Here is a 12,697-nt window from a genome sequence, read left to right as displayed (position 1 = left end):
AAAGTTTATACACTCACAAAAGTTACAATTTCATAACAATTATAAACAATAATGTTAAGAATAATATTTGTACAAATTTTATACAAATATTTTTTTGAACGACAATTTACATACCCAACATCTATTAATTCATCAATATATCTACGACGGGGTTGAACCCCCAACCTCTTTGATTGAAAGACTTCTTGAATAACGCCTAACATACATATAATTTCTACACAGGGCCGTCCCGTCAATTCTAAATTTTCATATGGGTCCTGTTCAATTAACAAAAAATAGGCCTTTTTGTATACGAAAGTTTTAAATATATGTACGAATAAATTCGCTGAACACTATAAATTTTGGTTTAAGTACTAACACTATAGGCCCCTTTGAATTATGGGCACTGTGCGAGCGCACGTGTTGCACGCCCTCAAATCCGCCTCTGTTTCTACATAATCGTTTATGCAAGTTTTCAACTAGTCTTATAATATTTAACATTTATATAACCTTTTTTTCTAAAACTATTTAAATAGCTTTCACACAAATATCGTAATCCTCAAATATGTGTATATTAAACAGAATTATTTATCTAGACTCATAACCTTTTAACATACGAATAAGTTCATAAAATTATCAGCACACGATTCATGAAAAGTTTTATAACTTTAGTATATACACATGATTTAGAAGAGAAAAGTTCATACAAATAAGTATAAAAATTTTAATGCGGAAATTTAAATATCCATTTATCGAAACAAACATGAAAAATAATTTACACAAATAATTATTATACAAGTATATGAGTATTTACTTTAAACAACAAATTTAGTATCTAATTCAAAAGGTTAATATAATAAATACGGAGTAATAAATATACATTTTAAGAGTTTAATTGTCTTATTTTTTGTCAGTAAACTTGTTTTTTCAAATACACCCGACTATATAATTATAATATAATAATAATAATATTACAATTACAATTTGAGTATAAAGCATGAAATGAGATTGTGCGTACTTAATTATATAGTTGATGTAAATCAGTATCTTCTTCAGATATAACAAAGTTATATACTAGCACAAAATATAATATAAATATAAAATATGTCAAATGAAAAACAAAAATCTCATTGAAAAAATAATTTTGCTTAATATATATTGATATTGATTGATTGATATAGCATTAGCCTATAGTGAAAGGACTACTATTGTTATTTTAAAACAACAATTGGGGGGCAAAAATGAAAATTGAGCCCACTTGTATACAAACAGAGTGAAGTGATGAGAGATAGAGAGGGAAAATAAAAGCGCGTCAAACAGGGGATAGAGAGAGAAAGTGGAGTAAGGTTTAATTTTGATTTTACACAGGTAATTAATTATTTGATTAAAATTATTTTTATTAAATTCTATATATTTACTACTGAAATTGATTGCTTCAATTGCTTGAATGATCTTCACTAGTCAAATTCACTTAAACAGTATCAACTATGTGCATAATATTATGTATATGTCTCAGAACATTATATTTGAATTTCAGTCTTAATACTATTGATTAATCTATTATGAACTCTTAATTAAGGTTTAAGCAGTAATTCTAGGGTTTTACATGATCGTGTGATTCATTATTTTATTCATCTGATTTCTGATCACTTCGGTTGTATGTTGAAGTACTTGTGTTGACTTTGATTTAAAAATTGAGATATATTAATTAGTATTAAATATAATTAAGGTTTTAAGAGGTAAGATTATGATTACCAATATCTACTATTAGTTTTGATTTTAAAAGTTTTTTTTATGTATATACACAAGTATAAATATATAGTATTATGTTAGATCTACTTGCAGAAATTTATATATTTGTTGATTTTAATGGAATTTGTATCTAGTTTAATAGATTTTTTCTTAAGAATGAGTGTGCAGTATGGTAAAAAACATATTTAACATTGTTACTAGTGTGATGAAATGTTTTTGTGCTATATTTGGTAGCTAATGATATTACAAATAAGTTTATGTTAATTTTATCGTCTTTATTGAATTACAACTCTTATTGTGATTGCAGGCATTTGCTTTACGTCTCAACACTCGACTGGATATACTATTTGTCAATGATGACCGCTTTCAGTTAAGGCCAGAAAGAATTATCTTATTTATCGTGAGTGAAAACTGTAATAGATTTATAAGATACGAATCAAATGCCATCAATAAAGATGAAGTCGACGGGAGACATTTTAAGAGAAAATAATAGTCTCCATGTATGTCAAAACTCAAGCAAGATATCCAAAACATCTTCTTTCTCTCGCGTGAGGAACGTTCAACACGAAGCGGGACCCGACATGTGTCCTCCTAACAAGCAGGATGGTAATAATCAAATTTGGTTTCATCAGTTTCATTATCCTACACTTAACAAAATACAATCTTTATGGTGAATTTGCATTTGTGTTATCTTGTTTTGTTGACTGTACAGATTCTATCAGTAAAAAAGACTGTTGTGAAGTTGTAGATACCGAACTTAGTCAAATTCAAAAGCTTCAATCACATTCAAGTGGTTTTGACATTGATTGTAGGACGGTAAATATTTTTTTTTTTAACTCTTGTCATTGTAAAAAAAATACTGTTTTTTATTTTTCACCTATACTTATAGCAGTTTTAATTAATCACAGGATCATACAGCGAATTGTTCGTCAAACATAGAAACAATCTTCTCACCTATATTGGAGTCCGTTGACTTTGAACCCAATATCTTTGACTATCAAACTTGTAACGTGTCGGATTTGTTCAATCCCGATATGAACGTCTCTAGCTCGTGTTTACTTGATTACGAAAGTAACGAATCGAGCAGTGTTTCTGGTGATGAATATATGCTACTTCCTTTTCTTGAAGATAGCATTGAGTCAATCAATCATCATTATGAAGATGATAATAATGTTGATTCTGAACCTGTAATCGTTTCAGACGATTCGAATATATACATGGCGATCCATCAATTAAAAACCTGCAATCACGAATCTGATGTCAATTCGTATTTAGATTGGGATCCATTCGAGTGCCTGGATCCACAAATGTTCATCAAGAATCTTCTTGCGCCCAAGCCATTAAAGGAAACGAAATCAATAACACTTGCACTTGATTTAGATGGTATAAAAATCATTACTTTTTGCTTCTTATTTTTTTAATTATTTTTAATCAAGTTTTTTTACAAATAATTGTTCATATTATGTACAGAAACACTGGTGCACTCTACACTCGAACACTGCGATGATGCAGATTTCACATTTACAGTATTTTCTAATTTGAAGGAGCATACTGTGTATGTGAAGCAAAGACCTTACTTAAGGGCATTTTTGGATAAAGTGTCAGAAATGTTTCGTATTGTCATATTTACCGCCAGTCAAAGCATTTACGCTAAGCAACTTTTGGATATTCTGGATCCTGACGGAAAGATCATTTCGGGTCGAGCTTATAGAGAGGCATGCATCTTTGCAGATGGAGGTTATACCAAAGATCTAACGGTTTTGGGTGTCGATCTTTCCAAAATTGTCATAATTGACAATTCGCCACAGGTAGAACGTTAGTTCGCTTTCTTGGATTAAAAATTGAATAAATTATAAATTATGTGGTTGGTCCCTAACGTTTGTTCCATATTTCAATTTAGTCATTTATCTTTTTTTTTTCTTCCCAAACTTGGTTGGTCACTGAAGTATCGTATATTACTGTCACTCTCTGACTAACGACCGTCACTGAAATCTCGTTAAGCGTTGACACGTGACATATGGAACATGTCAACACTTAACGAAAATGACCTCACATGTCAGGCACATGTTAGGCACATGTCAACACTTAAACGAGATTTACAGGAAGAGGAATCAAATGCGTAATATTTGATACTTGAGTGACCAACCGAGTCGAAACAATTGACAAATGGCAAATGTGAAATATGGAACAAATGCTAGGGGCCAACCTCGTAATTTTGTCTTATAAATTTTGAGAAATTATATCTTACAGTATATGATTGATTTCAGGTATTCAGATTGCAAGTGAATAATGGGATACCAATTAAGAGTTGGTTTGATGATCCATCAGATTGTGCACTAATTACATTACTTCCATTTTTAGAGACTTTAGTTGATGTTGAAGACGTTCGTCCAATTATTGCCAAGAGATTCGGTAACAAGGAGTAAATTACCCTCTTTCCGACACTTACAGCTTCGATTTTTAGATTAATCTTTCTTTTCAGATGCTTATTGTTTCTCTTTGAGCTTATAATTTTGATCATTGATCCTCTATAGAATAAAAGTTAATTCTCTTTTTGACCTCTTTCTAGTTGTTTAATATAATATATGAACAGATTTGTACAGTTGCTCAGAATATGTACAGTTGATGAAGCTTAGAAACTAAAATGTGTACACATAAGTTGTTATTGAATTTAAGCTTATATAATTTCAAAGGAACAACCTGAGGGGAAAAAAAAAAATACAGGGGGTTTAATCCAAATAAGTGCTTGTAATTTTTCCCCCCCAAATAAGTGAAACAACTTGGCATATTTCAAGTAATTAAAGATCATTTTTTTTATGTTCTTGATGTTCTGATTCTGAGAACTAGATTCTTTGACTAAAAAGGACATGTTTTATACCCAATCTTCCCTAAAGAAAAGTGGACATGAACCTGATTTATGGTCAAAACACTTGTTCATAAATATATTTCAAACAATGTAATTAAATAATTTGTTTTCCGGAAAAAAAAAGTTGTATAAAACATGAAAGGGAGTCTTCTTCTGAGGATGAAAGAGTCCAAACGATACAAAATTAGAAGCAAACACAACCAACAAGCCATAAGAGCGAACAAACCTAAACAAAACGCACCAACAAATTGAGCCTAACAAAGCAAACAAACCAAAGTACCGAACTAACCACTAAACGAAAAACTAACCGAAGACAAGCCAATAAAAATACCAAAACGGCACAACAAAGCAAACCACCAAATAAAAATACCAAAACGGCACAACAAAGCAAACAACCAAAACAATATTTTTGAAGCTAACAAATTGAATAATAATAAGAAGCATCAATAAGCTCGCATTACATTCTAGTATCAATAATTAATAAATTTACTTAAAACTGATGGCAGAGAAACAGTTAAGAAAGTTAGGTTTCTGTTATTAATAAAACCAAACACAAAGACATGAGAGTTCCTTCCTAGTTCCACTAAACAGTTGCCAACAAAACCAACATTTCACTTGAAATTTGTCAACAACCCACCCAACAGACTTAACTACCAACCCCAAAATGAAGAGGTGAAAAACAGGAGATTACACCATTCCTATATCTGCAATCTCCACCTATACATTTTTAGGTCATTCACCTCTTTCAACCACTTTTCAAATTAACAAAATACTTTTTCTTTCTCTTTTCAAAATACGCGAAAACTCACACCTGGTTTTTGGTTTCAATGTGGGTTTTCTACTATTAATAACTTATGTACGATTTATAAAGTCGGCATGAAAAACTAGAAAATTTTAGGTTCAAAAGACATCATTTTTGTACTGAAACGTTAGCATTAAGCGTCATCTGAAGACGAGTTTGCCAATGGGTCCACCGAGTATGGATGGGCTTGGACATTCAAGCTACCACCTAGCTGAGGTTCCTGCAAGTCATATACCGTCAACACGATAAACGTTAATAAGTTAAATTTGTTTATTTTTAATGGTGCAGATTATACCGATAGTCCTTGTGGTTTACATGATATTACACAAACCGTCCTTATATTTTGAAAATTATAGCGGTCGCCCCTGTGGATTTAATGAAATTACACCAATCGTCCTTGTATTTCAAAAATTTCACTGATCATCCCCGACTTATATAAACGTGTATGTTGATGGTCCGTGACTTATTCAAAACGTGCATTAATAGGAGTGACCATTAACATACACTTTTAGGTAAGTCAAGGGACGATCAGTGTAATTTGAAAAAGATAAAGATGATTGATGTAACTTCATAACAACTCTATGACTATCGCTGCAATTTTCAAAAGGTAACGACGGTTTGTGTAATTTCATGTAAACCACAAGAAATATTCGTATAAGTTACTCTTTTTAATGAAAAGTATGTTCAGATAATTAATAGATAATCGTACATATACTTTTATGAAGTCGGTTGCATTATGTATTTACCTGATCAAAAGACTCTAAACCCTCAGATTGAAAGAGAATAGGCCGGCACCGTTTATCTTCGTTCATCAAGCTCGAATTTTGAAAATGGGTGATGAGTGCCGCCTTTCCTTGGATCCGAGCATAGGCTAGTGAAGCTACTTTCTCACTATTAAACTTCTCCCATTTTTTTCCATTGAACTCCTAAACACAATTTATTGAAGTTCAAGTCATTCAAGGTAAATTAATAAACAGATAAAGAAATAACAAAAATATTAACTATGATTGACGAAAAAGACCTGGTAAAATGGGATTATATGCATAGGCGAAAGCATGTTAATAAATGCATACCCAACATTGCATTTGTTCTGCATAAAAAAGCAGCGAGAGCAAATCATTTCTACTAATTCCAATATTAGGAAAACAAGATAAAAAAAATGTTACGGAATTTATACCTTGAAATCGATCGGCAGGTAGAGAAAATCGTAAGTACCACTATGATTTTCATCAATGGCAGCTAGCAACATCTTTGAAGTATACCTGCAAGATTAATAGATGTTATTAAATAAATTAGTAACACTTTAAATACTAAAAATGACAATAAGAACAAAGAAGTTGTTATTTACTTATTAGGAATGTTTTTTATCATTAAAGTTGTTCGAGTATCTTCCCCAGTACTAATTCTATCAAGATCAAGCTGAAACTGTTTCTTGTTATCCGCATTTAGATCAACACGACGGGTGGTCCGGCCTCGTTCACTCATGCTTTCGAAATTCATCGATCCTAGCCCCGGATAATGTCCGTTACCTAGAAACATAGAACACATCCTAGGAGACATGTTGCTGAAACTCGGTGAACCATTTTCCATAATGTTTCCGGACCCACGAGCATTAAAAAAACCTCTATCCGCTTGAGCTCCGATACCTAGTCCTCCATAACTTGGAGGACTCATGAATAATGCTTCTGGAGACTCGTGATAACGACCGAAATGTTGTTCGAACGGGATCCCAGGTGGGGCCGACCCAATATTAAGGTGTTGTTGAGATGAACCAAAGAACGGGCCCGGTTGCCTTGTGTACGGTTGACTGGTGGTCGAAAGGCCATGGTTGGCTCTACCGGGACTTCCCCATAAAAACTGTGAACCGGATAACGTTTCGATTCCTGAAGCGGTTGAACTCGAACCACCAAAACTTGACATTGACCCGTTAAATTGACTCAATTTAGAATCTTGCAGTGAATGGGACTGTTGAAATATCTGGTCAAGATAGCTTGTTATTCTAGGATCCTTGCCGATTGGTTGTGTTCTTGATGGTTGAGCATGCAAGATAGAAGCTAGACCAGACGGTAAACTGTTGCTACTCGTTGAACCGAATATCGGTGACTTGCTAAAAGTTTGCATCGGATTGTGTTCTATAGGACTGCCAAATTGTGGCCAAACGCCTGCAAAAACCATTTAAAGAATCAACCTGGTTATGGGTCCACATGATAACGATGTCAAATATCACAACGTGAAAGTGTTTGGAAAAAGTATTACCTGGAGGAGAATTTGATATTGAGGGACCCACTTGAAGTCTAAAACTTTGAGTGTCATCTTGGTCAAACTCTTGACTTAGTTGCAGCATTAGGCTGAAGGCACATAGGATAGTCAACAAATTAGTCAAACGTAGTAGATAATCAAAATACAAAGTGTTTTTGGAAAGATGCGTTAAATAACTTACTTTCTACGGGCTCCACCAGGGCGACTAGGTTCAAGTTTTATACGTTTACCAGCTATATCACTCCTGTTGAGACACCTAAGTGCCGCTTCTGCAGCTCTAACATCGTAGTATTCAATGAACTTATGGTGCCTTTTATGCGGTGTCTCGCGTATCTGTTGAATAATATTTAGTCCAAATATTTCAATATAGGCTCTTAAAAATAAATAAAAAAATTAACTCCATTAGAATTGGTATCTAGATAATAAGGAAAAATTATTACCTCTTTAACCTCACCATAAACCCCAAAGATTTGAAGCAGGTCTTCACATGAAACCGAAGGGTCCAAATTAAAAGCAACTAATGTTCCTTGATTTATATCTTTGTCAGACGGATTATCCTGATCGGAGAATTGTCATTATTATTAATTATTAATAATTGCATTAACTAATGTACAAAATTGGAAAAAAGAGTGTAATTTAACCTTCGGAATTGAGTAATGAATGTCTAGCTTCCTTCTCCGCAGAGGCTTATTTTGTAAAGCACGCATAGCCGTTCTAGCAGCACGAATATCGTAATACGAAATCATCACAAATCCCCTGTGTTTACATGCGGTGTAAAGTGTTCTAATATCACCATATTGCTACAAAACACATAATAATAAATATATGTTAGTTCATTAAATATAAATGCTAAACAATATAACTCACAAAACATAACTATAAACCATGATCTAGAGTTTGAGATTTTAAAATATAATTCAATGCAAAAGTATGAATAAATATTATTCACCTCAAATAGAGTACTTAGCTCTGAATCCTCAACATTACTATTTATGTTGCGGACAAATAACGTTCTCGAAGGATGCTCTCCGTACGGATGTTCCCCGACAACGGTCCCACCGCCGTTTTGAAGATTGAATTGAGACAAACCGTTGTTCGCGACAAACCCGTCACCCAAATTAGCATTCGACATGGCGATATTCAAGTTATCGATCGTATCAGATTCCAATTCCATACCGCCGCCACTTCCAAAAAGATCAAAATCTTCTGATTCGTCAACACGGTTAGGAAATGAATTTAGGTCAAAACCATCCATCGCACCGGCTAAAAGATCATCTTCTTCGGGTAACACGCTTCGAATACGATCTTTGATATCTTCTAGCAAATCTTTGTCTTCCTCAAATTGATGATGACCGTTTCCGTTGTTATTCAAAATCACTACATGTTAAATAAAAAAAGGGTCAAATAAAGTCCTTTGAGTACAGGTGAATGTAGCTTAAGGTAAGATTGTGCGTACTGTTTTCGTTATGCAGCACCGGTAATGAACTTGAGTAAAGACTGGCGTCGAAACCAGCTATCGTTCGACGGGTCCCACTTCCCACCACTTTTGAGAAAGTCATCATGAATTGTGTCTACTAGTCACTACAAACTGTTAAGCCAAAGTCAAATGATTACGTTTAGCAGAATCGAACAAATAAAAGGATCTCACAAATCTACACTTATTGCCAAGAAAGTAACATGTAGGCTAACAGGTGATGATGCGCGCTTGCGCGTATCCAAAATCCGTAACTAATAGAGGTGTACATGTTTCGTCATTAACAATAATAAATTTTGTCCCCAAATACGGTGTTTTTATTGTAGAAATTATTCTAAAAACAGCTAGCAGTAGTTATAGACTTATAGTTATTTTTTTTCAAAAAAAAAAGAGAAGAAGATATATATTTCCCTAGGTTCATGCAAATCTCACTATACTAAACCAGGTAAAATGATGAACATGTGACATGATAATTCAAATTGGTCAAACTAAGCATAAATGAAAATTCAATTGGCTTACTTTATGTGACATACATGTTAATAGCTTCTTGTATGATTATTATGTGCATTTATTTAACTATCTTTTTTATAGTATACCTCTAACTATCTACATTAAAATTGGGAGTAAATACTCTTGAAGAAGATACAAGTACAAACAACAAAAAGTTTTTCTATCATAGAAAAAAAAAAACAAACAAAAAGTGGGTAGTTGAGTTCATAGAACAACTCCTCAAAGTACAGAATTTACATTAAAGGGGTAATTATTCAAATTGGGTGGTTGATTATTCAAATTGCAATATCACTAGAAAAAAATGAACATTCAAACAAGCCAAAATCGGAATAATAACTATCAAAACATATATTAAAATACTAAGAAAACATACAAATTATTCATGCAATGAATTAGTGAAAAAGATTCAATCAGACAAACATATAAGCCACACTCACATGTACAATATGATGAACTACATATACTTTTTCACTAAAAACAATATTTTTAATAAAAGTTACAATATTTACTGCTTTTACAAATTCCAACAAAACCTGTATTTAGAAATATAGCAAGTAAAAACACCGATCACAACATGCAAAATAATCAAACAATTACCGACAAAATAAAGTAGAATATCATAATCAAACACCGAAATTAAAACTAAAACAAAAACCCAACTTCAAAATAACAACTTTAACAAAACCCATTTCAGAAAAATCACAAATTTTTCATACCCATAAATTATCTTTGTAAAATAAATAAATAATGGGTTTATAAGTTCATCCATAACTGTGGGTTAAAAAAAAAGTATAAAGAAAAAGAATACCTGAAGAAGGTCAAACTACGAAAATAATCACAAACCCATGTGAATCTATACAAGATTCATCCGAAAAATATCATCTTGATCAGATTTATGTGTGCTTTTATATTTGTTTTTTTATATATTTTTTTTTGGGTTTTTTCCTTTATTTTGTAAAAAAGGAAGTAGAGTTGAGAATGGAAACGTGAAGGGGGAGAACTGTCTTTGTGTTTCTACACTGTGTGTGTGCCCAATGTGTGTATTATTTTCTCTGTCCAAAACAGTACTACAAGTACAAATCTATAGATACAAGTATTTGTACGTATATTGTTGTCAAATAAAAGAGAAAGTTGTGATTGGAGGAGAAAGTTATGTGAATGAAGGGGAACGATTTCTTAACAATATGTTGTGGGACTCTGATCTGATGTGTCTCTCAACTGCATTTAAACCTGCTTTCATGTCCGTAAGCGAAATAGCACAGTACATGATATTATTTTTAATTCAAAATAATATTATTTTTCTAATTACCAATATGCCCTCTAATTGGATGTGACATGTACAGTCTATCCATGTATAGCTATAATCATTTTTGTAGCTCTCAAAAACATCACGTATAGTCGGCCTTTATCCGTTAATTGAATTTATTAAAATTAAAATAATAAGTTTGAACAGATATCTAGTCTAAAATAAAATTGTTGGAAGGTTATAACTTATACAGTAAGTTTTAAGTAAGAAGAATAAAAATTTCAAGGTAATAAGAGGATATTTTCGTATTTACACTTTCTGGTAAACCGGTTAGCGAGAGAACCGGTATTAAACCGTCAAGTTATTTCACCAGTGACTTCATTCTTTTCATGTCGTAAAATATCAAAATTATGTTGAGATGTTGGGCTCTCAAAATACGAGTACATTCTAAAAATAGCTTTTTTATTTGCATTTTTTTAAAGTAGGTTTTTTTTTTATATTTTTTCTAAAATGCAACTTAAAAATATCACTATCACTAATATGATTAAAGTACTATATAACGGTTAATTAAAGGTGTTAACAAAAAAATTGTACATAAGAACTATTCATTAATTTTCAATAAACTACTTCATGCTTCATCCGTCTTACTTTATTATCTATATATATCTAATATCTAATAGACAAAACTCTGTAGCACTATTCATCAATAGTAACCAGGGTTATTTTCGTCATTGCATTTTTTTTTGGTTTCCAACGATAAAAAAAGCAACTCTCATAAAAGAACCAACCCTTCAATGTTATCAAAAGATGTCGAAAAAAATTCTTTTTTTACCAAAAAAATCAACTAACCTTTTTTTTTATTTTCCTTTTCTTCCTCAACGATAAAGGAGGCAACTTTCATAAAAGGAACAACCCTTCAATGCTACCAAAAGATGTCAAAAAACATTCTTTTTTACAAAATAGATCAACTAACTTAAAAAAAAAAACGAACGCTAAAAGAAGCAACTTTCACAAAAGGAACAACCCTTCAATGTTTGATGTCGAAAAAAATTCTTTTCTACAAAATAGATCAAGACTTTTTTTTAACTCGCATTCAAAACGGAGCCCCCGGCGCGAAGCGAGGGCTCCACAACTAGTTAGTTCCAAAACAAAAAACACACATTTCAATAAAATTTATCTATCACATTGTATTTTTGTTCACTTTCTAGTTTAACTCATTATCTTTTATCCGCCGTTCCATATCGATTGTCCAATATTTCTTTTTTGGATGTCCTAAATTAATTGTTCACTTTCATAAATGAAAAGAATAATGTGATAATTTTTTTTTATGCCACTACTTTATCCATGTAAGACAAAAAGATAGGTAAAAAATAAGAGGTAAAACTGAAAAGGTAACAGAAAAGTACATGTGTCAAGTACTTTTTCTTAAACTGTGTATTTTTTATTTGTGGACAATAGATTTGAAACCGAGGGAGTACCTTTTTGTTTTACATGCATAAAATTAAGGATGGTATCGGTACCAATACCGTGCCGAACCGGTACCGAATCGCATAGTACCGGTACCGAAATAAGGCTAAACCCTTTCCCGAATACCGTACCGAATTAATGGTACGGTACCGGTATCGGTACCGTTTTTCGGTACCAATACCATGTAGTACCGAATTTTTACACATATAGTTAAACTCCAATTTTCACACAAACGATTTAGCGCTGAATACATAATAAATTCAGTTAATGATTATTGAGTATAGCTAAACTAACAGATTCATATTCGAAGAAGATAACAAGCTAGTTGAATTTCAAATATAA

At 32.3% G+C, this 12,697-nt stretch overlaps 2 protein-coding genes across 3 annotated transcripts; one reads left to right on the top strand and one right to left on the bottom strand.

Moving 5' to 3' along the window:
- Positions 1 to 1,260: 1,260 nt before the first annotated feature.
- Positions 1,261 to 4,370, top strand: LOC139897081 (uncharacterized). 2 transcript variants are annotated; one of them, XM_071879727.1, is made up of 6 exons: positions 1,261 to 1,347; positions 2,039 to 2,337; positions 2,444 to 2,547; positions 2,640 to 3,114; positions 3,202 to 3,539; positions 3,999 to 4,370. In XM_071879727.1, the coding sequence occupies exons 2-6, from the start codon at positions 2,172 to 2,174 to the stop codon at positions 4,155 to 4,157; spliced, it is 1,242 nt and encodes a 413-aa protein (XP_071735828.1). In that variant the 5' UTR covers positions 1,261 to 1,347; positions 2,039 to 2,171; the 3' UTR covers positions 4,158 to 4,370. The 2 variants fall into 2 exon arrangements, with proteins under 2 accessions (XP_071735828.1, XP_071735829.1); XM_071879728.1 differs by lacking the exon at positions 1,261 to 1,347 and adding an exon at positions 1,404 to 1,482.
- A 674-nt stretch (positions 4,371 to 5,044) lies between these two features.
- LOC139897080 (protein MEI2-like 2) lies at positions 5,045 to 10,752 on the bottom strand. The gene is made up of 12 exons (XM_071879726.1): positions 10,451 to 10,752; positions 9,115 to 9,246; positions 8,608 to 9,035; positions 8,300 to 8,458; positions 8,099 to 8,215; positions 7,840 to 7,991; positions 7,656 to 7,747; positions 6,748 to 7,561; positions 6,577 to 6,661; positions 6,421 to 6,489; positions 6,146 to 6,325; positions 5,045 to 5,619 (listed from the first exon to the last, which is right to left on the bottom strand). The coding sequence occupies exons 2-12, from the start codon at positions 9,218 to 9,220 to the stop codon at positions 5,533 to 5,535; spliced, it is 2,289 nt and encodes a 762-aa protein (XP_071735827.1). The 5' UTR covers positions 9,221 to 9,246; positions 10,451 to 10,752; the 3' UTR covers positions 5,045 to 5,532.
- Positions 10,753 to 12,697: the final 1,945 nt, after the last annotated feature.

This window comes from Rutidosis leptorrhynchoides, chromosome 3 (genome assembly GCF_046630445.1).
Source record: "Rutidosis leptorrhynchoides isolate AG116_Rl617_1_P2 chromosome 3, CSIRO_AGI_Rlap_v1, whole genome shotgun sequence".
NCBI classification, from domain to species: domain Eukaryota; kingdom Viridiplantae; phylum Streptophyta; class Magnoliopsida; order Asterales; family Asteraceae; genus Rutidosis; species Rutidosis leptorrhynchoides.
The sequence above is the reverse complement of the archived record's forward strand: the minus strand, read 5'-3'. Positions and strand labels throughout refer to the sequence as shown.